The sequence below is a fragment of the Aythya fuligula genome, chromosome 3 (assembly GCF_009819795.1).
Source record: "Aythya fuligula isolate bAytFul2 chromosome 3, bAytFul2.pri, whole genome shotgun sequence".
Taxonomy (NCBI): domain Eukaryota; kingdom Metazoa; phylum Chordata; class Aves; order Anseriformes; family Anatidae; genus Aythya; species Aythya fuligula.
Window position 1 is genome coordinate 25,163,282 of NC_045561.1, and position 24,009 is coordinate 25,187,290.

The following is a 24,009-nucleotide window of genomic DNA, read 5'->3' on the forward strand; positions in this document are numbered from 1 at the left end:
GCCGCCCCCGAGGCAAGATGGCGCCTCCCAGGCAGGCGGGCGCGGAGCCGCCGGGTAACGGCAGCGAGCGGCGGGGCAGGGGGGGGAGGAGGAGGGAGGGGAGCGGTGGCAGGATGGGGTGGGTGAGGGCCTCCCCCGGCCCCGCTCAGCAGCAGGGCATGCCGCAGAGCCCGAGCACGCTGCTCCCGGGGCTGGGCTGCGTTTCGGCGGCCACGTTATCAGTTATCAAAGCGTTCAGCTGCGGGAGGTGTGGGTGAGTGGTCTTGAAGAGACGCGACACCGCAGAACGTGTGGGAGGGGGCAGCGCGGTCCCTGAGGTGCAGTACTGCTCTGTTCGGACCCGCAGGGTAACGCAGCGTGGCGGGGGTGCTGCCGAGGGCCCGCCTGTTGCTGCGCTTCCTGAAACTCCTAATGCTGCCAGGCAGCACCCAGCCGCACGAGGTTTAGTTAAACAGCAAGAAATTACACGGCTATCACCAGCTGTCTGACAGGTTGATAGCGGGAGCATCCTTTATAGCTGCTGCTACTCCTGCTTGATTTCATACTGCCCGCTATTTCTTTTTTTTTTCTGAGTGATGGAGGAAGTTGTGCCTGCAGCTGGTGCGAGGCAAGGCTGCTGAGCTGGGCTGCCTTGTGCAAGGAGGAGTGGCCCCCTTGCTGCGAGGGGCAGAGCCTGCCCAGCCTAGCAGGTGGGCTGCTTTGAGTGCCAGTCGCTCCTTGTCATCCCTCATTTTGTATTCTTTCACAAGCGTGTGGTGAAATACAGCGTGTAATACTGTTGAAGCTTGGTTGATCCTTTATTAAAGGCTTCGGAAGCAGTTTGTAATCCTTTATTCCTTTCCAGGGCCTTGTATGACCAGATGATTTTGTACTAATACACTTTTAACAGAAGCGCATAAATAAAAATAATAAAATAAATAAATAAACTTGAGAATGCATGCAAGCATCAGGAAACGTTTTTTTTTTTTTTTTTTTTTTTTTTTTTTTAAATCAAATTGCAAGCTTTGAAGTCCTGTTTCATATGGGAAGGAGATCACGTATTTATCCCTCGTTATATGCATTAACGGTTGTATATGGGTTGGATTGGGAAAAGGAGGTGGATATACTTTTTGTTTTCATCCTCTGAGCTGTTGAGCTGCCACAGTGAAAATGGTAGAGTTTATGGTTGTTGAATGGCTGTAAGGCTGGATGGCTGTACCAGAGGGGCATCTTGAGTGCTGGGCCAAGTTACTTGTAACATTTAGAAATGTTAGAACTTGGTTTAGGTGATCTCATTTCTCAGCTAGTAATTCCCCTGCTCATATGATCTCAATCCAGAGCATTTACTTTGGGGAAGTGAAGGAGGATTAGGATATTAGGATTTTTTTTTTTTTTAATTCTGCGTTCCCTTTCAAAAGGGTTCACTTTTGTTCTGTCTTGGTGTGATCTGCTAAGCTAGTCCCAGCCCAAGAGCTCTGTATCTTCTATATTTTGTTTCAGTAGAGTGTAAAATTAATTTGCCCTGGGCCCTGTTACCACTGTTGCATTGCTACTATTTCTGTTAGAGCTATGGAGATGATTTTTCTCCTGGACTCATCTGAATGGAGAAGGGACCTGGTTTCCCAAGGCTCACCAGAGATCTTTATGAATTAATTTTTTTATCAACTTTTGTTGATAAAAAGTTGAGGTAGGAACAGAGTTTGTAAACAGAAGAAGAAGAAAAAAAAAAGCTGGCCTAATTTCCTCTGCTGAGGGATTTCTTCAAACATTTTTTTTTCATGTATTACGTAGCAAACTCTTGCATCCTGCTTCTTCTGGAGAGGGAAGTTAAGGGAGTTGAATGTGGACTGGGAAGGGCAGTACTTGGTTTGGCACTGCAGACTCCCAGTCCCCAGCCTTGCTTTTCTCCAAGGGACAGAGTTCATTGCCTTCTAGCATGGCTTTATGAATGGAGCCTGCCCGATTTCTGAGTTCTCTGGACTTGTCTACAGTCTTTATTTCCAACTTGAAAACAGCATTGACAGTGTGGCAGGGCATATCTTAAAGTGGTGTAGGCTTCCTCATGGAAGAAGAGTCACGTGCTACCCTTAGCAAGGATGAGGAAAAGGGATTTTGGTGGACGTGGAGATGCACAGTGTGTTTATAAAGCAGTCTGCTTCTGGTACTAGCAGCTACCTTTATGATTCCCACCCCATTTCCTGCAGCCTCACCAAGCTGCTGCTGAAGAAGGACAGATTCTGAAAGCTGCTTCAGGATACGGCTCACCGCGGCCTCGGGAGCGGAGGTTAGGCAGAAACCTGCTGTGTGGCTGTGGGTGGGACGGGACCTTGAGGTGACACCCGTCCAGTAGGTGAGCTGGAGAGAAAGCAAGGCAGGCTGCCCAAGGTGCAGAGTTTAACACCAAGCAGATGGCTGTAAGTGAATGTTTGCTTCTGGGTGTGGATGTGAGCGTGGGCGAAAAGTGAGTAAATAGAAGGGTCACGAGCCTGAGGGAAGCAGGAGCGGTAGTGAGAGGATGCTGCTGGCTTGGCTGTGGTGATCTCCGTGCCACGTGGTGACCTCGGGGCTGCGTTAGAGCTAGAGCCAGCTCTCGCCTGTGTGTGTGCTCAAAGCCTGTGAGTTACGCTTCACGCCAGTCTGCAGAGCAGGCATGCTTTAAGGTTAGCATTTGGGTCTTTTGAAAAGCTTTAGCTCAAGGATTGGTTTTATTTTCGTGAATAATTTGATGGTTTAATACAAGGAGGTTTAAGGCTCTTGTATAAGAACCCACTGAGCCTGCCTGTTGATGCTAAAGCCCTCAACTTGAAATGAGGGCGACTTTCTTCCTTTTTATTTTAATCTCCCTTCAAATGCTTCATACTTGTTGTGGAGCAAAATTTATTTAGAAATTTTGTTTGGCTTCTTTTGTTTGGAAGGCTAAATCTGATTGAGAGCTGTTCTCCCAGAGTGTTGGTATAAATGCAACTTTGTAATACCTGACCACCTTACCCTAGGCCTCATCTTCTCTACAGCATTATTTTTATTTTTATTTTTATTTTTATTTTTATTTTTATTTTTATTTTTATTTTTATTTTTATTTTTATTTTTATTTTTAATAATAACGATGTCAAAACAAGTTGCATGGCATGGCAAGAATGCAGAAACAAAAAGTCAAATCAGTTAAGAAGTTCCCAATGATAATTAAGTACTTTTGTCTGTAAATTGTAATGATTTGTAAGTTCATTTTTGTGCTTTTTTTTTTTTTTTTTTTTTAACAATAATAGTGCATAACCAAAATGCAAAATGGGTATTTACTCAGGGAGCAAGCACTAGCTGAGTTGAAGGTAAATGAAGAATACCACCTCGCTCATCTACATGCTTGTAGAAAGATTACTGGAGGTCCACTCTTGTAGACAGGTGTTTTGATAAAAGAGGAGGTACTTAATTATTTTGCTATGTTCATATTAATATGTCAGAGATGATTGTATATGCAGTCTAAAGAGGAAAAGTAGGATTATGTACTCTTGCTTTTCCAAGGGGGAGATATGTTGGCTTTTATCATTTAATATCTTGGATTATGGTTTTGGATTTTTGTTTTCTGTTTGGGTTGGGCTTTCATTTAGATCTTAAGGCACTAGAATACTGCATCTTCGTTACTAAAAATACCTCTGGAATTTCTATTGTTTTCTACTTCAGTCATTGTTAGACATGTCCTGTCCGGTATCTTATAATCAGCATGTGATTTGCCAGGTAAGTTTTATTCTGGCGTTGCTGCAGAGCAGGAGATCTTGCTGCATTTGTACAAAAGGGAGTAGTGCCTGGCTCTTACCTGGCGGTGTATCTTGGCATTTGGTCACTAACAGAAGTGCAAAATCATTATTTACTATCCTAAAACTAGGAAGAGGTCCTATAGCTGTTTAGTGAACTTGGGACTCAGCTGAAGAATTGAGTTTGCTTGCTCGGTTTATTTCTTTACGTATCATTGCTGTGTGCACAGTGTGTTTATAAAGCAGTCTGCTTCTGCTTTATTAAGTAATTAAAGTAGGATTTTTGCAAGTGGAGTTCTCCAGTTTCTGGTTGGCACTTGGGTACCACTTGCAGTACAGTGTCTGGTACCAAGAGGCGGTTCTGCATCGTTGTTTGCATGTCATTGTAGTGGAAATTATCACTCTTGTTAGTGTTGGAAAGTAGTTCATATAAAGAGCTTTGTGTATGTCCTTGTGAACTTCTGATACTGTTGTTTCTGCAGGTGACTACTTAGGTAGAGGACCAATTGTGTCTAGTTCTATTTAGACAGGTGCAGCTGTTACCTGACATATGTGGTTGGAGCTCTAGGTGAAGTAAACCAATTACTGTTTGATTTAAGTAGAGGATTAGTTACTTTATTCTGTTTCTTAAATAGGAAGATCTCAATTTGCTCAAGTGTATAGAAGGAGAATTTCAAAGCTGCTTAAATATTGGGTTTATTTTCTAATGGCAGATACCCAGAAAAGCATGGAGGATGAAATTGAATCAGTTCTGCAGGAACGGATAATGATTTTGGATGGAGGCATGGGTACCATGATCCAGCAACATGCCCTGTCAGAAGAAGATTTCCGAGGGCATGAATTTAAAGACCATTCCAAGCCTCTGAAAGGCAATAACGACCTTCTCAGCATAACTCAGCCTGATATAATCTGTGACATACACAAGGTAGGTGGTTCTGCCTCTCTTGACAAAAGGAAGGAGAATTTGGTCTTTGCGCTCCCCTCTTCTATTCCATGCACTACTGGCTCTCCTGAGTCTTTTGGGGATAGGGAAGCAAATGCTAGGTAGCTATGCGAATAAGAATGAACAGACTTGACTGTTCTGGTTCCGTAAGCACATCATTCATGTCTTTGTTTCTTATGTCATCCAGGCAGTGTTCTTTTAATTTCCTTTTTGATATATGTCCCAATGCATTTCTATTAATTGTAGATTCTGTCTTACTTCCTTATTCTTTTTTTCTCATCCTTAGCCAATAGTTACAATGCATCTAAGTAGGACAAATCTGAATTCTAGGTGCGTGTTTCTATAATTGCGTATTAAAGAGCTGTTAAATGTGGCAGCCTGAAGACTGCCTTCCCTTAGGGAATGAGTATGTTTCCTAATGAGTATATATGCTTCTGTGTTTTATTCCCTAGAACATTGATGTGTGGCCCAGAGAATAAAACAGTTTAGGGTTGATCATGAGGAGTTTGTAAACAGATTTTATTGTTTTCATAACTTCAGTTAGATGTAAAAATAAACAACAAAATCTTACAAAACAAAACTTAAACCTTTTAGTTATTGCGTTCCAGATATTTCTAGGTTTTAACTGTAATAATGGGAACATTTGAATAGACTGCTACTTGTTGATATTCAGTTGAAGCCTTACATAAGTGTTTTTTTTTCACCAGTCATTTATTTAAAAGATTTGTATTTCATTGCTTAGACTAATAATTGGCTTACTTTTGTAAAACTTCATATGTACTCTAAATTTTTATATTTATATTCTAAACATCAGTTAATGGATGGATTTTAACTAACTGGATTTTACGAAAGACGAGTTGAAACAAATCAGCATCTTTCACCTATAAGCATTTTAGGAAGAAATATTCCTAGACTGTCCACTGAGCTGTAGTGATTGTAAACTTTGGAATTTGTGTAGGCTGCTGGGCTTGAACTATTAATCTGATAAGATGGTTTAACAGCTCAGTTTTACAGAATTATTGGACTAATAGTTATGTGACTTGAGATTGAATACATTAAGTCAAATCAGAGATAACCTGTTATCATCTGTCCAACAATGGCCAGTTTTAAGTGCTTTGAAATAAAGACTGCCAAATACACAGAATGGCACTAACCACTTCAATATACCTTATGTAATGCCTTAAATGTGTGAGTGTTTCAGAAATGTTTGGAGGGATAATATTTGTGTCACTTAAGAGAGGTTATAAAATGCAGACTAGAATATGCAAAAGTATTTCAGTTTGCATTGATTTCACTTTACTTCAGTGGGAAATTAGACAGCCAAACTGGAGATGAACACTTGATTATTTTGTGAATCTGGGCCAGTAGTTAAACTTTAAATGTGATCTGTGCTAAGCATAATTCTTCTAAGCTTGCATTCTGTCCCAGTGTGCTCTTGTGCCATACAGTTCCCTTTATAATATATACATTTAGTAATTCTCTGTTGTTGTTTAACTCCTGCCTTATTCTGAGTCTGTCCACAGCAGCCCTTGCTTGCTGATCCAATTGGACAACTCCCTACCATGTCCCTGTGTCAAAATCTGGGATGTGCTTTAGGTGCTGAAGTCAGTGACAGAAGGAACTCAATAAATGTCACCTCTTAATAGAAAGTGTGGCTGACACTAAAACTCTAGAAGGTGGTTGTATGGAACGCTTCTATTGCTTTGATCCTGTGCCTTAAACTTTGAGTAAGGACTTCAGAACCTGATGTGCTTTGAATTAGGAGATGATTTGTGACATTTTCTTCAACCGAGTGAGACAAAATAATTGGGTTGCCTTTGTCTTCACTCCAAATCTCATTTCTGGAGGTCTTGGAGATCTTTTTTTCTCTGTTATGTCTTGCAGGAATACTTGCTGTCAGGTGCTGACATCATTGAAACGAACACTTTCAGCAGCACCCGAGTTGCACAAGCTGACTATGGCCTTGAGCATTTGGTAAGAATTCTAAACTATTTACACATTAAAAAGTTATTAAAGATTTTCGTCTTAGCAGACAAGATTAACTTAGTCACAGGGTCTTTTGAGACTGTTTATTTACTGCATTCTGTCTCTCGAGCCAGGTGATAGGGTCATAGCTCATTTCTGCTGCAGCAGACAATATAAGGAAGACAATTATGCTTGCTATGTGTGACAGCCGTACCCCTTGTTGATGGAAGCACAGGCCATAATTGTCTGTCCTAGATTTTGTCTGAACACTCACAGAACTTCTCAGTTCTGTTGTGCTTCAGTGCTGCCAATGTACCAAGAGCCACAAAGGAAATGCTTTTTTTTTTTTTTTTTGTCCTCATTACTATCTGTGTAGTTGACTTTATGGCCTGGAGGTCTGTCACAAGCAGGGTAGGATTGTGCTGGTGTTATGTAGAATTGCTTTCAAGTTTGCATTTATCATACCTATTCTGTGCTTTGTGGTGTTTGGAAAATTTGAGGGGTATGTGAAAGAAAATACTTGGAAATATGCTACTAGAATAAAAAGTGAGTTTAAAAGTAGGTTAATTTTATCCTCAAAGTCCTGTTCTCCAGCTTCTGTTGACTCAGTAGGATTTAATTAGTACCTTACAGAATTAAATGTTCTGATTAGCAGCTTTAGGCTGAGGCATATGTGGGATGAGACCAGCCATGTAATGCTTTTGCCGAGATGTATAAAGCTGTTTTTTTTTTTTTTTTTTTGAGGCTTTCTAATAGTACTTGTATGTGTTTGTGCATCTTAGGAGCCTTCGGAGTGTACTGCAGGCTTTGGAATGGAGGTGTTGTGTTTCTTTTAGGATGTGTTACACTGTGTTGAACTCAGGGTTTGTTGGTAACTTTCTGGTGTTGTTCTAGGTATATCGATTAAACAGAGTCTCTGCAGAGGTGGCTAGAAAAGCAGCAGATGATGTAACTGCTCAGACAGGTAAGCGGTCTTTATTTTGATTTCTTGTTCAGTTGTGGTCTTGTTACAGTCTTTGAAATGTTGCTAACCAGAGGCATGGACATAGCTTACAGATAGGGAAACCCTTCATTTTAGACATAGTAACAATGTTGTATCACTGTTCATATCATGATAATCTCAGCATGTTCCGAGGATCTGGTCCTTAGCACATTCTGCATCCGTCCTGTGCCTGGGTGTTTTAGGCTGCAAGTGATAGACATCTTCCAAATTTGTTTTAGAGAAGACAAATGCAGCAGTTTACAAGTTACTTAGGTTTGTAAGGTTCAACTCTTTGTACTACAGGATTAGGACAGCTGATTGTACGTGAATGCGGATTACCAGTTACTCCTAGTATAACTGGTTCAACTTTAAGAACTACTGGAAAGGGCTTAGTTTCTGATCATCACCTCTAAATGTTTAGCCCTTCAGGGCTTCATGTGAAAGGATTATAGCTCATTTCTACTGCTGTCTTTCAAAGACAAGCAAAGTCCTCTGTACGTTATTACCAAATATATTAAGCTGTATTTAGAGCTAGCAGTTCTTCTGTCCAGTTGAACACCTTACTGTTGTGATTCATCATATACAGTAAAAATGTAAGATTTGAAATATTAATTTTATCTAGAGAAAAATGCCAGGATAATTCCATGCTATGCATTTGAAGTAATTGAGTGAAGCTTCTGATGTCAGAGGCAAAGGTTATTTTCAAAAATTGAGTTAATAGCTCGCAATTGCCTTTTTCATAGATGTTTGTCTGTCTCATATGTATGCATTGAACATCTTGTTGTATAGAATTAAAACAAAAAAGTCAGCTGTGCTGTAATCTTAGGTGGTAATCAAACTCCCAATTTGAGAACAGTTTGATAGCTCTTGATCCCTGAATGATATACATGTCTTGGTGTTATTGGAGGGTTTTGTTTGTTTGTTTGTTTGTTTGTTTTTACGTCCAGCTGTCTGTCATTGTAAAACTGGAACTAAGGTGTATTTTTTTTCCCTCTTTTTTCTCCCAACCTCATGTTGGTACAGGAATTAGGCGATATGTTGCTGGATCCATGGGGCCAACAAACAGGACACTTTCTGTGTCACCCTCTGTGGAGAGACCAGATTACAGGAACGTAAGTAAGTATTGATAACCATTAAGTTCCTTAACTTAGGTGATAGATTGAAAGAGAGAGCTCCACATGAAGTTAACATCATTCCTGTTTTATAGCTTTTGATGAACTGGTTGAAGCCTATACAGAACAAGCCAAAGGACTGTTGGATGGAGGAGTTGATATCATGTTAGTAGAAACCATATTTGATACAGCCAACGCCAAGGTGAGACTCCGAGAAAAAAAATCAGTTATATAAGTATTTGGCGTACCACCCTAAACAAGTTAAACATTGTATTTGAAAGAGGTATTAGCTACTGCTTATTAAATATGTGAAAAGACTGTTCAGTCAACAGCTAACACATAGAAAGTAAGGAAACGGTTTTAATTATCAAACAGCCTTTTCCAGAGTTTTCCTTTTGCCTTTTAGTGTTTACTGTTAATATCTCTCTGGCTGTCTGTGCCAGCTGTCCTCTTATTCCCAGAAGCTCTGCTGTATTGCAAAACATCTCCAAATGCATCTGATGAATTTTCAGTGTAAGCATGTCTGTCCAAAGGATGCTTGTGGTGCACACCGGAGGGAGTGTCCAGTGTATCTGATTGCAGGAGTGGGAAGGCTTGTGAGACAATCCTATTAAAATGTGTTTATTTGGAGAGATCTCTAACACTTTGTCATCAACTTTAGAAAAGAAAAATTGTGAGTAGAGGGTTAGAAGGATAAAATAAGAGGCATAAAATATTGAAATATGCCAGAGTTCACCTGGTTGTGATAACATTGTTATTTTTCTCAAAATTGCTCAGTGCAGTGATGGAGTTGTTAGGGGACTTAAAACTGTCTTGCAATTTTATGTGGAAAAGTCAGGCTGGATTTGCATATAGCATTTCTTCAAGCTTTTGCCACAGGCTGATTAACACATGCGGTGGCATGACTCATCCTTTGCAGATTTAATCAGTCATCATGGAGTTTTGTTTTAGGATCCTATAGGCTTAACATTGTACTGAGGAAAGTTCATATTCACATGCAACATCCTTACCCAAAGGTGGCAGGAATTTTTCAGGACCTTCAAGGGTTGTGATAACAGTTCTTACTGTTAAAATTTGCGGTGGTTAAAATTTTTTGCAGATTGTGTGTCTAGACGGATGCAGGAGATGTGAACGTGTATAGTACACATAACTGTGTCTGGGATGGGGATTGTGGGGCAGACTGTGGGGAGAAGTACATGCTGATGTGATTTGGAGTTCAGAAAAGTCTTACTTGGTTACCCCATGGTGGTACTTTTCTATTTGTTACCAAAACACGTTTGAAAATCTAGAAGCTATTAGAAGAAAGAGGAAAAACATCTTGACTGTAGTGAGATCTTGCAGGCAATTTGAGGTAGCAACTTGCATAAACATCCATAAAAATAAGTAAAAAAAATAAATAAAAATAAACCCAGATAAAAAAGAACCCCCCAAAACTGCTGTTTTTTTTTTTTTAACTTACTCTTCTGTAGGCAGCTCTTTTTGCACTCCACAAGTTGTTTGAGGAAGAATACGCTCCCCGACCCATATTTGTAAGTATATATTATTTAATATTTTACATATACTTAAGCTAGATTTGTGAACCCGATGGAGATGGTAGTTTAGTAAGCCCTTTTGAAATTCAGCTTGAAATGAAAAAAATCAATGTTTTGGAAAAGTATTTTTTTTCACAATTTTGAGTAGAGAAATGCTTAGGTATAGAGCTTTATGAAATCAGCTTTAGCTGTGTTCAGCTTGTCGAAACTAAAGCCTAACTCTGCTTGAGTTTTGTCTCATTGCTTTGAGTGTACCACAGGTCCATTTGTTTCGATTTTTAGTAGTTCAGCCTTTAAAATCTTGCTTTTACTGTTAATTTAATTCTGTTCCTTTCTCAACGTTCATTTAATATTTAGGTTTCTGGAACCATTGTAGATAAGAGTGGGCGCACCCTCTCAGGCCAGACAGGAGAGGCATTTGTCATTAGTGTTTCCCACAGTAAGCCACTTTGGTAAGGAAATGTATCTTTCTGTAGTAAGTAATTTGTAGAATGTGATTGTTTTGTTTTAACCCCTTGTTCCTGGCAAAATGGAAGTTACACTAACTGTGGTTGTGTTTAGTTACATGTATTGCCAAGGTGTTCAGTTATGGTTCCTCTAGCAGAAATTATGTTTCCAAATGTGTTTTTTAAAACATAGCTATAAAAATAGTTCTGGGTTTTTTTTTGCTATAGCCCTGAAATCACAAAGCATTTTAAAAAAAATCTGAAACTGTCGTTTGACATCTTTTACTATCTCGGATTCTGCAAGGACCTAATTCCTGGTATGCACAAGGCTTACATCTCTCAGAGGGAAGCAGTGTCAGCTCAAAATGTTTCAGGGTGAACTGAACAAACAAATAATAAGATTTCATCCCAGTGTTCTTTTTACTGAACTGTTACAAATCGCGTAGGTTTCCTGAGTGTTTTTTTCAAAGATGTGCGTTGTTATTTTGAGAGATCATGATGCCTCTGTTTACTTGTGTTCTTTTCTGTAGAGTAGGGAGGAAAAAAAATGAGATTAAGATATGTGAGAATGCATACTATAGCAGATTTTGGTCATTGTGCAAGGTCTTGCCTGTTAATTTGAATACCATTCCCTGTTCCTCTATTGTTCTATGGCTCTGTGCCCTTTTCTACTTCCTCCTTATTTCCTCTTCCCTCTTTATCACTTCTTTCAGGTTGTTTCTTCACACAAAAATAACACTGGAAATATATATGTTTTTCCTAAAATATTTTAACTTAAAATATTTAATACACAGTTAGCCATGCATGCTAACATGCACATTGTGATGAGCCATTGTTTGTTTTTACAACAAAATTCTGGTGAAAATGCGCAATCTGTCATCTCAGTAATACAAAAGCAGAAGACTGCATTCACAGCTTTTCTGACTGCCCTTGAGGCTCCACTTTCCCAGACCAGACGGTGCTCCAGAAGTAACATATGGAGCCTCTTGGAACAGGGTGGTAGTTGACTCCTTCACTCAGCCTTACAGCCTAGTGATCTGTATTTGGCATGAGTCTGTCTCAGATAAGCTTGCTCGTAACTCTCTTCTCTCTGAAGTGGAGAGAAGGGCACTGGAGCAGAAATTAAGAATTTATTAAACCATATTTCATAAAAGCTATCTTATGTGTCTGAATGCTTAGGGCCTGTTTCTCATGTACACAAAGGCTACTGCGCAGCACTGTGGCAGAAGGCTCTTAGTTGTGGGAGCAGATTGCATTTAATTGCTCCTGTTGCCAGATTGGTATAGAGTGACTTCAGGGTTGAGGAAAAAGCTGATCAGTAGTGGTATCCTAGGGATCATGTTATACTCATTCCCTGGTTTCCATTAGGGTTTTGTATTTGCTGTTTAGGATGGTGTGTTGTCCTTAAATCAGTTTGGTTTTGGGCCCACCTAAAACATCTGCACTCTGCGTCCAGTTGATGGTAGTAGCTGAGAAATATGTCAACTGTACCTAGTAAATGCTGCAGGATGTGTGCGCAGCAGCTTTCTGCAAAGGATGCTCAGATATGGAATGGGTTTCCTTTGCATTATTTCAGATCTGTGATTACTTCTACTGTGGTAGTGTTAAGAAGGCATATTTTGAGTTCAGGGTCCTGGTGTTGTGTTTATTCAGGTTCCAAGGGCACTCTGCAGTCTCAGCTTTCACAGGATCGGATGCATGACTTACGTGAAGAAATGGGACAGGGAGGGAGGCAGTGCTCAGGATGAGGTTGTGCTGGTTATTACATTATGGCAGTAGTCACAGCATATGGGCAGGCTGGTTCAGGGCCACAACTGACCAAAGAAACTTACGCTGTTGGAAGAAGGAATTTCTGTATCGTTTGTTGCAGAAATGTGGCTCTATGGTACTCAAGGCCCTGGTTTTGGATCATGCTGTGAGTCCTTCAGATTTCAAAGATTTGCCATTCTGTCCCACAAGTGAATCAGGCTGCAAATATTCACTGCTATTACCTGTGAAGTTATCAAGCCCCTGCCTGCTCCTTGGAGGCAGAAAAAGTCAAAATGATTTTGTGCTCCCAGTCCTGTGCAGGGCTTTATTGCTTTGACCTCTGGAAAACTGAGTGGGCATGTGTACACTTCATAACCTGAGCTACCACTGAGGCAGCCTTGGGCTCACTTAGTTGGGAAACATGTCTATTCCTCTTTCTGGGGTATCTTTTTTTTTTTTTTTTTTTTTTTTTTTTTTTTTTTTTAACATCTTCCAGCAGCACTGTGAACACCTTTTCAGTTTTGCAGTGTTCCTAAGACATGTTTTAGAATGGTGCAGAGATATCAGGAGGCACATGTGGAAGATCTCCTACATGCTATGTGGAAGGGAAATTTTCATTTTTAATATCAATGTAGACATTTCAAGTAGAAGTTACGTTTTTCTTATCTGTGGCTGAATGAAAGAAATCATGATTGTAACTTGTATAGTGGTAAAATTGTAAGAGGTTTATTCATGCAGAAAGACTTCTACTGTAGTACTGTCTAAGTCACTAATCACAGAATGATCAAGGTTGGAAGGGACCTCTGAAGATCATCTAGTTCAATGCCCCTGCCAAGCAGGGTCAAGTAGTGCACGTTGCACAGGATGACATCCAGGCGGGTTTTGAATATTTCCAAAGGAGGAGACTCCAGAACCTCTCTGGGCAGCCTGTGCCAGTGCTCTGTCACCCTCACAGTAAAGAAGTGCCCTCTCATATTCAGATGGAACTTCCTATGCTTCTGTTTGTGCCCATTGTTTCTCATCCTCCCGCTGGGCACCACCGAAAAGAACGATGTGAGATGATATGTTGAGCAAAATCAGTTGCCCAAACTTAGTGCTGCTTTTTGGTGTCTTGAGAAATGCGTTCCGTGTCTTCCAAGGTTGACTTATTTATGTATAATTTTTAATGAAAATTGTGAGTTAGTGGCTTGAAGTAATCCTTGCTCTTCTAACCTTTTTCTTACTTCTGCCTGTAGAACAAGGTTGCTTTTTAGTCTGTCATTCTCATTGCATGTGTTCTCTTTTGCACTTAGGAAATAATTACATTGTTGCTGCAGTTGCTTTCAGAATGCTTTTCAGAATTTTCTCATGGATTTTGAACCAAAATTTTGATTTTCTGCTCCCAATTCAATTCAATCCAGTCCCCCTTGCACTTTTCTCCCTGAGGGTTATCTTTTAGCACAGGTTTGCTCTGTTGATGGTGATAAAAGAAAAGGGAGATTAGGTTGGTTGTATTACGGATAACTGTGGGAGTTAACTGATCTATCTACCACTAAGATTCTTCTGTTTTTTTGTGTGTCATTTTGTCTGATGTTTTTAATCTGAAAATAACTTAAAAAATATTTTACAGCATCGGCTTAAATTGTGCTTTAGGAGCAGTTGAAATGCGACCATTCATTGAAACAATTGGAAAATGTACAGAAGCCTATGTCATCTGTTACCCTAATGCAGGTGTGTTGTGTGTGTGTATTCCTATGCTTATGGGCAGAAGAAATATAATAACCATTCCATCTCATCAGAAATAAGAGCTGAACTACCTTGAAAAGGTGGTTATTGCTACATGAACATGAGATTAAGCATTTTATAAACTGCTGAAAGTGACTGGTGTTCTGTGACAGTGAACCCAGAATGTTCTCTTGCGTAATTAATAATGTATTGAGTAATGATTGCAAAGGTGATGAGGCATTGTAGTCCTCTTCCAAATGTAGCTACTTTTTGACTTTCATGTAATTTAACTCTTCTTGTGGGCTTTAACAAATCATAATACAAGGAAAATTATTTTTCAAGGTCTTCCTAATACTTTTGGTGGTTATGATGAAACTCCAGAAGTGACTGCCAAGCACATAAAGGTACGAAATATTCCTTGCGAATGTGTCACGTGACATATACAGGAACTCGTTGCTTGTATGTGTTACAGTACTGTGTTTCTTTTGCTGAGGTGGCTCTACATGTCATTTGGATTGTTTTTAGACATTTTGCTGAATTTGCTTTTGAGATACCACGTTAGGAAAAGCTACTTAAGAAACTCTGAAAACCTTAATTACTTTGGTGTCCTACACTTAGGTAGCTTTCCTGTAGCTTGATCTGTGGATATTACTCATTTACACTCTTACATTGTTATTTTCCTGTTTGGAAATAGTTCAAAAAAAATAAAACAATTGAGCAGTTTTTATGACCCTGGGATTTTAGAGTTGTTTGTGTAGAATGGCTGAAGCTGGTGGTGTTCCAGTGCAAGGTGTTCTTCCAAGTGCTACTTGATCTGTACAAGACAGAACTGTGTGGCTGGTGTTGTATTGTATTAGCAAGAACACAGTGTCTGCTGGATGCTAATTCCCTTTTATACTACAGTATGACTGGTCTTTGATACTCATCCAGGTTTTCATCTAGGGCTTTAGTATAAAATAGGCCAGCTTCAAATGTAGTTTCCCGAAATAAGGTATTGGAATTGCCGATCGGCCTTAGGTAAGTATCCACATCTCAAAACAAATCCTAAAGAGAAGAAATAGTACTTGCTTCTTAAACTATTTTTCTTGTGATGCCCTGAATTGTTAACCATACAGAGAATATATATTTCAGGTGGCTTTATTAAAAAAATGAAATACTTTATTTCCCTCCCTTTTACAGAGTTTTGCACTGGATGGTTTGGTCAACGTAGTTGGAGGTTGTTGTGGTACTACACCAGCACATATCAGGTACCTAATGAGCTAAAACTTAGAGTGCACTGGGAAGGAAATTACATGCCGCTTCTGTGGAGCGATATTCCATGGTTTATCTTAAAGTTTTCTGAAAAGATGGATCACTTGAACAAAAATAGCAGCAACATATGGAGTAGAAATAACCTGGCTTTCACAGTTGTGTGTATCTTGAAGTAGAGGCTTGGTTCAAACAAGTATTATGCCTATGCTGTTTTATTGTCAAAATTGTTTGTTTCAGAAGTATTCCTCCCTATTTACCATTGGATAGGGTAGACTTGCCATCTCTGCTTCCTTACTCTTTGCATTTTTCCCTTTTCTGGCAATCTTAGCAACAAGGTAAAACTTAAAGTTTCCTTTGATGGTAGAAGAAAGAGAAGTATGGAGGTGCATTCGGGGAATGTCTAAGCAAGAGATCTGGGAACACTATACAGCTGTTGTTAGTCCTGGCCTGAAGGAGTGTTTTGCAACTTTCTCAGTAGAAGTAGGTCAGTGGAAAAAATTTCCTTTTTTACCTAGGCTTAAAAGAGAAGGGGCCCTTATGGTTTATTTTCATTGTGGTACAAACTGGGGAGAGGTGGTATGTGAGCGTGTAGAGAGGACAGTATGTGTCACTCGTGAGTGGAGCAAAGAGAAAGATAATAGCTCACGAACATTGTGAGTCATTCCAGCATCTGAGAAGAGCATCTCAGCAAAGAACAATGCTTGCTCTTTGTTTTTTTCTTTTGCTGCAAACAGCAATTGCACAGCTTGGTAATTAGGAATATGGTAAGTCAGTGTGGTTGAGGACTGGTACTCATATCCATCGAGTATCCCATTTACATAATATCTTGCATTCTCTATTTGATAAGTCTTCATTCGTGTATGTTCCTGCAAATAGCTACAGTCTTCTAGGAATATGTTTTCGGTTTTGGCCACGCAAAGTGCTAACTAGTCTTGTCTGCTATGGGGCTAAATTGGTTATGTAGGTATATGTCTACTATGTTACGTTTGAATCTTGTTCGGAGTAATTTAATTTTGATCAAAAACTTTCCTCTTTACTTTGCTCTTTCTGTAACACAGGAAGATTGCTGAAGCTGTGAGATCATGTAAACCTCGTGTTCCACCTTCTCTCTCTGAAGGATATATGCTGCTATCAGGTAAAACAGAGTGTAACAGGTTGAGCTTTATACCTCACGCAGCCTTCTTTTATAAATTTATTTACTCTTTTCTGCTGATCAGAATGGTATTATGAGTTTCTGGTTCTACCTGAATCCAGCAAACTTATTAATGTGTAAGTTTATCAAAATCTTATTTGGCTGAAGGATTAGTGGAACACTTTTTTTACATCTTGTGTAATATAACAGAACTAGCATATTTTACTCAACAAATCTCAAATACTTTGTAGTGGTTGAGTATCTTTATCCTTACTTTGTGCTGGGGGAGAGTTAAGCACAGGGATCAGGTGATTTCACTGCAATTGATGGCAGAGCTGGGAAGAGATGTTTGTTCACCTGCTGTGAGACAGCTGCCCTGTGTTACCTTAGATGTGGATACAGTTGTACTGGTATAGTGTTCCAGAAACACATCTAGATCTAGAACATCTTTTGCTTTAGCTAAGTCTGGATCTGTATGTTATTAAGTCAGGCCTTCCTTTAAGTCTGCAAGTAAAGCAGTTCCTTCTTTTTTGGCTGGTATTTCTTTCTCAAGTCAGTTTAGCATAAACTACTTAAATCATGGTTGACTCATAATTTCATACTGTAGCCCACTCTGTTCTACTATAAGGTTCGTTTGCCTCTGAGTTGCCTGCTGCCTGAGGGTCCTGCTTGGCTGGTTTCTCAGAACTCAGGTATGCCTTGTTTGTCAGTCAGGTCAGTGGGCTCTTTCTCTGGTGGTGGTAGTGATGAGATAACATAGTTGGAAATTGAGAAGAAGGTTTGTATGTGCTTGCACATAGATGTGTAGAGAACTGTAGCTTTGTGTCATTTTAATTGGACAAATTTAGTAGTTATGTTTTGCCAGTTGGGTCAATCATTGACCCTTACCAAGGAAGCATAAAAACATTTGGCGTGTGTTGGAAATTGTTTCATTGCATCTCATTGCTAGTTACTCAAGCGACCGGGTGTGCTGAAGAATCACTATTCTTAAAGTAGAGTAATAAAGTAATAGAGACTTCTATTTCACAACTTTAAAGGTGCTTTATTCTGTTTTCTGTTTTTACAAAAATGTTCAAAAAATCTTTTTAAGGTCTGGAGCCATTCAGGATTGGGCCATATACCAACTTTGTTAATATCGGTGAACGCTGTAATGTTGCAGGATCAAGGAAGTTCGCTAAACTCATCATGGCAGGCAACTATGAAGTATGCTTTTTAACAATAATCTTAACAGATAGTGCTATTTTTTCATTGCTCCATTTCATTGTGTTAGTAGTTTTGCTAGCAAAAAGCATTATTCTACAAGATTAAGAAAAAGAGAGCTTATTTTCTCACAGCTCCTAACAAATGTGTAATAATAGTTTCACAAGGGCTTTTTTGATAGGTGTTACAGGAAACATGACTTTTTATTTTAAATTAAGTTACACAATGTATAGTGGTTTAGAAATTGTCCTAATCTGTGCTGTATCTAGGAGGAGATTCTCAGTTACTTGAGATTATGTCCTAAAGCATACTCTGCTGTTGATGCAGTCAAAATTAAAGCCTTTATTTGTTAGGAAGTCTGACTCTTTTGTGAGGACCTGCACTTGCAGGTCATGAGACAAGACCTATATTGACTTCTCAAATAAAGAAAGCTTTAAAGGCGAGGCAGGTTGTTTGCAACCATGAGCAACTAAAACCTTTTTTTTTTTTTTTGTCTTGTCAGTTGACAGAGGGACAAAAAAGAGAAAGTTAGCAGATATGGGTGTTAAATAATTACTTGGTCTGGAGGGAGAGCTTTAGTTTCTTAGTACTTGATGATTATTCTGCAGCTGGAAAAAATACCAAACAATTTCCAGAAATAAAGTACTCTGTGTTATAAAAGCACATAGCTTGTGACGCCAGACCCTTATTTCATACCATCACAGAAACTGTTTTCCTGTAATGATGGCAATCACAAGTCCTTGTTACTGTGCAAATCTTAGCTCTTTTATTTATGTGTATGACCAGCTGTCAAAAATCAGTCATGCTAGATCTATGGTGTCATATTTTTGTGAATAAAGTAATTATCAGTTGTGCTGTACTAACAACTTTTGTACATTGCCATACATCACGAACCATTTCTATATGCTTTTAAGGACTGTCCTATGAACTTTCAAATGTTTATTTTGATGCTTTGTAGGGCTACACAGTTATTTTGGAGAGGTAAAATGTTATGTGAGAATGACTAGGCTGTTTTCTGCTGACTGATTTTTTTGTTTGTTTTGAATCTCTTCTTTAGGAAGCCCTGAGTGTAGCCAAAATGCAAGTTGAGATGGGGGCCCAGATTCTTGACATCAATATGGATGATGGGATGCTGGATGGTCCTGCCGCAATGACCAGATTTTGTAACTTGATCTCTTCAGAACCTGATATTGCAAAGGTTGTAACTGAGTCCTTCCAAAGCACAAAAAGGAACACCTTATTGAGTTGGAAACTGCCTTTCAGAAGTTTTGAAACTGATTTATTTAGTAACCAGTTCAGATGCTTAACAAGCAAATGTAGATGTTACCTAATGGGGAAAAGGTATTGTAGTAGAGAAGGCTGTTGGAGGGAACAGAGATTTTAACAGTCTGTACCTGATTTCAGCTAATTTTGTTATTCTTTTTCATTGGTTAGAAAAACTGAATATAGGTTCCTTTTGCAGCAGTTATGAGCCATATCTGTATATTGGCAGTGCATAACCGTATTAAGACAAAACTTAGAATTACTGTTGATATAGGCTGTCTTTAAAAGATGGTTCTGCAGAGTGCACTCTCTGAAAGTGAGCATCTCATCCAGAAATCCAAGATAGTATGGGGAGAAACAGAGGTCTCTATGATAGGTAATGGAATTGCCATAGGAACTTTTGAGTTAAATTTGCTCTGGGTTTTGAGTTTAAAGCAAAGTGAATCTACAGAAAAAACATCTGAAAGGCTTTTTATTCATAAATAATGCTAAATGTTGTTTGCATTTTTATGTCCAAATGGGCAAGCAACATGTGGAATGCTTAACTCATAACTTGTGTGTATCCCTCTGCTCACTTCTCTGTTCTTTACAGGTGCCATTATGCATTGATTCGTCAAATTTTTCAGTGATTGAGGCAGGTTTGAAGTGTTGCCAAGGAAAATGCATTGTAAACAGCATCAGTCTGAAGGAAGGTGAAGAAGACTTTCTGGAGAAAGCAAGGAAAATTAAGTTGTATGGAGCAGCTGTGGTTGTCATGGCTTTTGATGAAGTGGGTCAGGTGAGCATTTGTTAAAGGAGATCATTTTCTTCTAGAGTGTAATGCTTTGTTTCATTGGCACAGGTGATTTAAAGAGGTCTATATATAGTCTTAGCAATAGTTTTGACCCTGATATGTAATCATTCCTTGTACTGCTCTCATGTTTGAGGAATTCAAGTTCTGCTCCAAGTATAGCTCTGCTAGCACAAGAGTGTCTCTCTTGCTATTCGGACGTGTTGAACTATTTCCTCCTTGATAAAAGATATTTTTTTTAGTCCAGAAACAGTTTTGCATGTAAGTGGAACTTCTGTGAATTCATTTAGTTCTTTCAAAAAATGCATATTAAAACTTTGCATAGGATGGTGGGATGTTGAGGAACAAAAGTATTTTTAGAGTTGAATCAAAACTCCAAATACATGTGTGGTGGAAGTGGTGTTTTTAATACAAAATTATTGCATATGATCTTTTTCATCATTCATGATGTTCAGACTGGGATTCCTCAGTTTTGATTTGGTGGAATTGTACATAATTTCTGGGGGCTTTATTTTTTGTGTAACTTACACGTCAGAATTCTTTTTCTTTACCAGGCAACAGAAACAGAAACTAAGATTGCAATCTGTTCCAGAGCTTATCACCTACTTGTGGAAGAAGTGTGCTTCAATCCAAATGATATAATATTCGACCCTAATATTTTGACCATAGGGACTGGAATGGAAGAACATAACCTATATGCTATTAATTTTATCAATGCTACTAAAGTCATAAAAGTGAGTTGTAAGTTTACTTTAACTCCAAGAATTTTATTGGGATTATTTAAAAGGAAAGCAAACAAAGACTACCACCACCAACAAAGCATTGCAGTAAAATAATAGGCCTTTTAAATTATCAAGGGGACTTTTCCTCTGAAGTGCAGACATTTCCCAGTATTGCTGTGTTTCCAGTAGAGCTTTGAGTAGTTGTATAAATATTTTTCAACCTGCTAACTCTGATGTAAATATACTATATCAATTAAATGAGGTTACAGTCACATTCAGTGTTATGGCCAAAAGGACCTCTTCGAAGGCTTGTGAAAGCTGTCCTTTTAAATTAACGTAATTTCAGTTACTGTGGTTGGGTTTGTGCTATAACCTGACCTTTTATTTAACTAAAATACTTGTAAGGAGGAACAGCAATGAAGACAGCAACGAAGACACCTGAACACAGCTAAGTAAGCGTTACTGTTGCATTTCACAGGGCGACTTAGTTGATCTGGAGATGCTCTGTTAGTAGCAGTCTGGGGCTTGAACATCTGCACTGGATATCTTATCACCACAGGACTTTAGGATGGAAATATGCACTCTTGAGGTTAGCAGCTCAGCTGTTGCCTGCTCCTGAGTCATGGGAGCAGGCAGGTAGGTTGCTCCTGTATCCAGAGGAGGGGCATGTTTGGGAGATGGAAGGCCCACAATGAATCTGCAGGGGGAACATCTGGAATCCTGCGAGGGGAGGACCTATACGTTTAGAACAGCACCAATGACCATGGGACCCATACTAGTTGTTTACATACATCTAGGATGCATCGTTCCTTGTATTTGTAGCTTTTTCTACAGAATTTTGAATTGTTTTTCATGATTTTAAATAATTAGAAGGATGTGGAATAAGAAGGAGAGAAGGGGTGTATAGCCAATTCATCACTGCTCAGGGCTGAATGCTTTGCTTAAGTTTTCTTTTTGGAAAGCCCTTTTCTAAAATTTGTGTGCAACACTCACAGGAAACACTGCCAGGAGCTAAGATAAGTGGAGGTCTTTCCAATCTGTCTTTCTCCTTTCGAGGAATGGATGCCATTCGTGAAGCAATGCACGGAGTGTTCCTTTACCATGCAATTAAGGTATGATACATGTTTGGCCTTTGTACGTTTGTGCTTGGCCAATGGAGTGCCATATCTGACAGTCCTGTTTAGGGGATCCTGTATAGTGGTTGTCTTTGTGTTTTGTTTTTTCCAGTATGGCATGGACATGGGAATTGTGAATGCTGGGAATCTGCCAGTATATGATGATATCCACAAGGAGTTGCTACAGCTATGTGAGAATTTAATCTGGAACAAAGATCCTGATGCGACAGAGAAACTTTTACATTATGCTCAGGTAACTTCAAATTTTAAGACTTGGAGAGTTGTTAGCTTAGCACCTGGGCTTTAACACCTCCCTGTTGATGATAGGGAGGAACAGCCTATGAAATGCACGTGTGTCAATCTAAAGGTGGGTGTTGGAAGTTACTAATAATACTACAAGTGGTTAGTTATTAATACAGAATAAAATGTGATCTCTAATGGATTGAACCCGTCCAGTTTTGCAGCTGCCCCAGAAGATCCTGGAACATAGTTCTGATGCTTCAGGAGAAGTTGCATAGGGGTTCTCTTAATAAAAGTAAAAGAAACAAAATGAGAATAGGCCAACCCAAACAACCAAATCAAATCTTGGAGATGAAGCATAATAGGCAATTGCGCTGTGGGAGGCAAAGAGTAGATCCCTCTCTCTCGTGGTGATGGCTTGCTTGGAGTATATATAAAAGGTGAAGTTCCTGGCTTCCAGTTTACATATTTCAAGTCAAAGTGGGGATCTGCTGTCAAATGTTTTTGAAATCCTGTTGCGGTGGTGGTGGCAAAAGACACAGGTTACACACCTGAAGGTTTCCAGGTTATCAACCATAAGATGACTGGCTAAATCCTGTTCTGAACTGAACCTGCAGCAAAAATCTCTTGAGTGTGAGATGGATTCTTAGGTTTAAGTGTGCAATATCCACTTGTTTTGTATTTTGTAGTAGTATTATTTCTGTATTTCTGGTTTGTAATTTGTACTATGGTGGTGCCTGATATTTAGGAACAAGGGCAGCATTTTGAAAACCAGTGCAAGAAGACTCTCCCTATCCCTTGTGCTTAGGCTATTTTGTATGGTGCTCATAATTCACCTGTGAGAGATCTTGTCTGTAGAAGAGTTTTACCATTACAGTAGACAGAGTTACATGAAGAACTACAAGAGAAAAGGAATGCTTAAGCAGTGTTTTCACAGAAAGCAGAATGTGAATCTAAGTGGAGCATGAAATTTGAGATGTGAATAGACTCGTAGGTCTAGAAGTTCGGGTAGCCATTGTTAATGTTCCAAATATTGGAATCTTTTCAAAAGAGACTCTTGATTCAGAACACTTTCAAAAGCTCTATTAAAAGTTAAAATCCTAGCAAAACCTGCAACTTTCAGGGTTTCACTGAAAGTAAGCATCCTGACTAGGTTTCATCTCAGCTCTGGAGAAATGTGAGTGGCCAAATAGGTGGTCACTTAGAGCTAATGAGGCGTATTATTCCATAAGGAGGCATATTTCAAAATATTTATTCAGATTTTTCTCTGATTTAGTGAAACGGAATGGCTCTAAGTTCTTTTGCCTAAAGGCTTTCTTTACAAAAGAAAGTAGTTTTTAGTACAAAAGTGCACTCATTATTCAGTAAGTTTGTAAGTTGTTTTTATTTTATTCTGCACAAGGAATATACAATGTGCAGTCCCATTTCAAGTATTGCACCTCTATTAAAGTGCCCTCCTTGTTCCTTCAGGTGATAGTAATGTACCTTGCCAGTCGCTTGAATACTAGGTATTTTGGGAGAGTGAAGAACTTAATCTTTGTGAATTTAGGAGATGAATTTTTGTCTGAAGTTTGCAGATACACACTCTATGGAATATGTCTTTTAATCTCGAACATCATCCCATTTATGGCAGTGGTAGTTGTACTTCTAAAGCCTTTTTTTTTTTTTTTTTGGCTTTTTTTCATCCTCGGCATGCAATATAATCATCTTGTTTTTAATGGTCTGCATATAGTGTTTGCCACTGTGGTCTGGTCCCTGAACTGACTGCCTTATAGTTCCATGGGTTATTTTCGGCTTGGAATGGTTCCCTTCCTGAAGACTGTGTCCAGAGGTTCAGGAGTACTTCATACCTTTTCACAGAAGGGCTGAAGTGGGAAGGGGCTTCTGGAGATCCTTTAGTTCAATGCCCCTGCTCAGAGCAGAGTCAGAAAGAGCAGGTTGCTCAGGGATGTGTTCAGTTGGCTTTTTATTGCACCTGAAGATATAGACTCTACCATCTCTGTGGTCAACACATTCCTTCTTTCATTGTCTTTTTAAAAGCGAGACCTACAAGTGGAATTAGGCATGGTAATGAGAAGCTGTGAAGTTGGCTAACATTTGTATAATTGAAGACTTGTTCAGATTTCTGTTCTAATGAG

The 24,009-nt window shown here is 39.2% G+C and overlaps 1 protein-coding gene across 3 annotated transcripts in view; it reads left to right on the top strand.

Moving 5' to 3' along the window:
• MTR (5-methyltetrahydrofolate-homocysteine methyltransferase) overlaps positions 1 to 24,009 on the top strand; it is a 45,077-nt gene continuing 21,068 nt past the window's right edge. The window contains exons 1-18 of one of the 3 annotated variants that reach the window (XM_032185094.1): positions 1 to 54; positions 4,439 to 4,650; positions 6,553 to 6,642; positions 7,528 to 7,597; positions 8,639 to 8,731; positions 8,823 to 8,929; positions 10,197 to 10,256; positions 10,617 to 10,711; positions 14,064 to 14,164; positions 14,501 to 14,562; positions 15,338 to 15,405; positions 16,468 to 16,544; positions 17,632 to 17,744; positions 18,799 to 18,939; positions 19,597 to 19,782; positions 20,349 to 20,528; positions 21,512 to 21,628; positions 21,744 to 21,884. In XM_032185094.1, coding sequence (XP_032040985.1) covers positions 18 to 54; positions 4,439 to 4,650; positions 6,553 to 6,642; positions 7,528 to 7,597; positions 8,639 to 8,731; positions 8,823 to 8,929; positions 10,197 to 10,256; positions 10,617 to 10,711; positions 14,064 to 14,164; positions 14,501 to 14,562; positions 15,338 to 15,405; positions 16,468 to 16,544; positions 17,632 to 17,744; positions 18,799 to 18,939; positions 19,597 to 19,782; positions 20,349 to 20,528; positions 21,512 to 21,628; positions 21,744 to 21,884 — 1,950 coding nt within the window. In that variant the 5' untranslated portion in view covers positions 1 to 17. Of the gene's footprint in view, positions 55 to 4,438; positions 4,651 to 6,552; positions 6,643 to 7,527; positions 7,598 to 8,638; positions 8,732 to 8,822; positions 8,930 to 10,196; positions 10,257 to 10,616; positions 10,712 to 14,063; positions 14,165 to 14,500; positions 14,563 to 15,337; positions 15,406 to 15,842; positions 15,894 to 16,467; positions 16,545 to 17,631; positions 17,745 to 18,798; positions 18,940 to 19,596; positions 19,783 to 20,348; positions 20,529 to 21,511; positions 21,629 to 21,743; positions 21,885 to 24,009 lie in introns of those variants that run through there. The other 2 variants (XM_032185095.1, XM_032185096.1) reach the window with 2 other exon arrangements.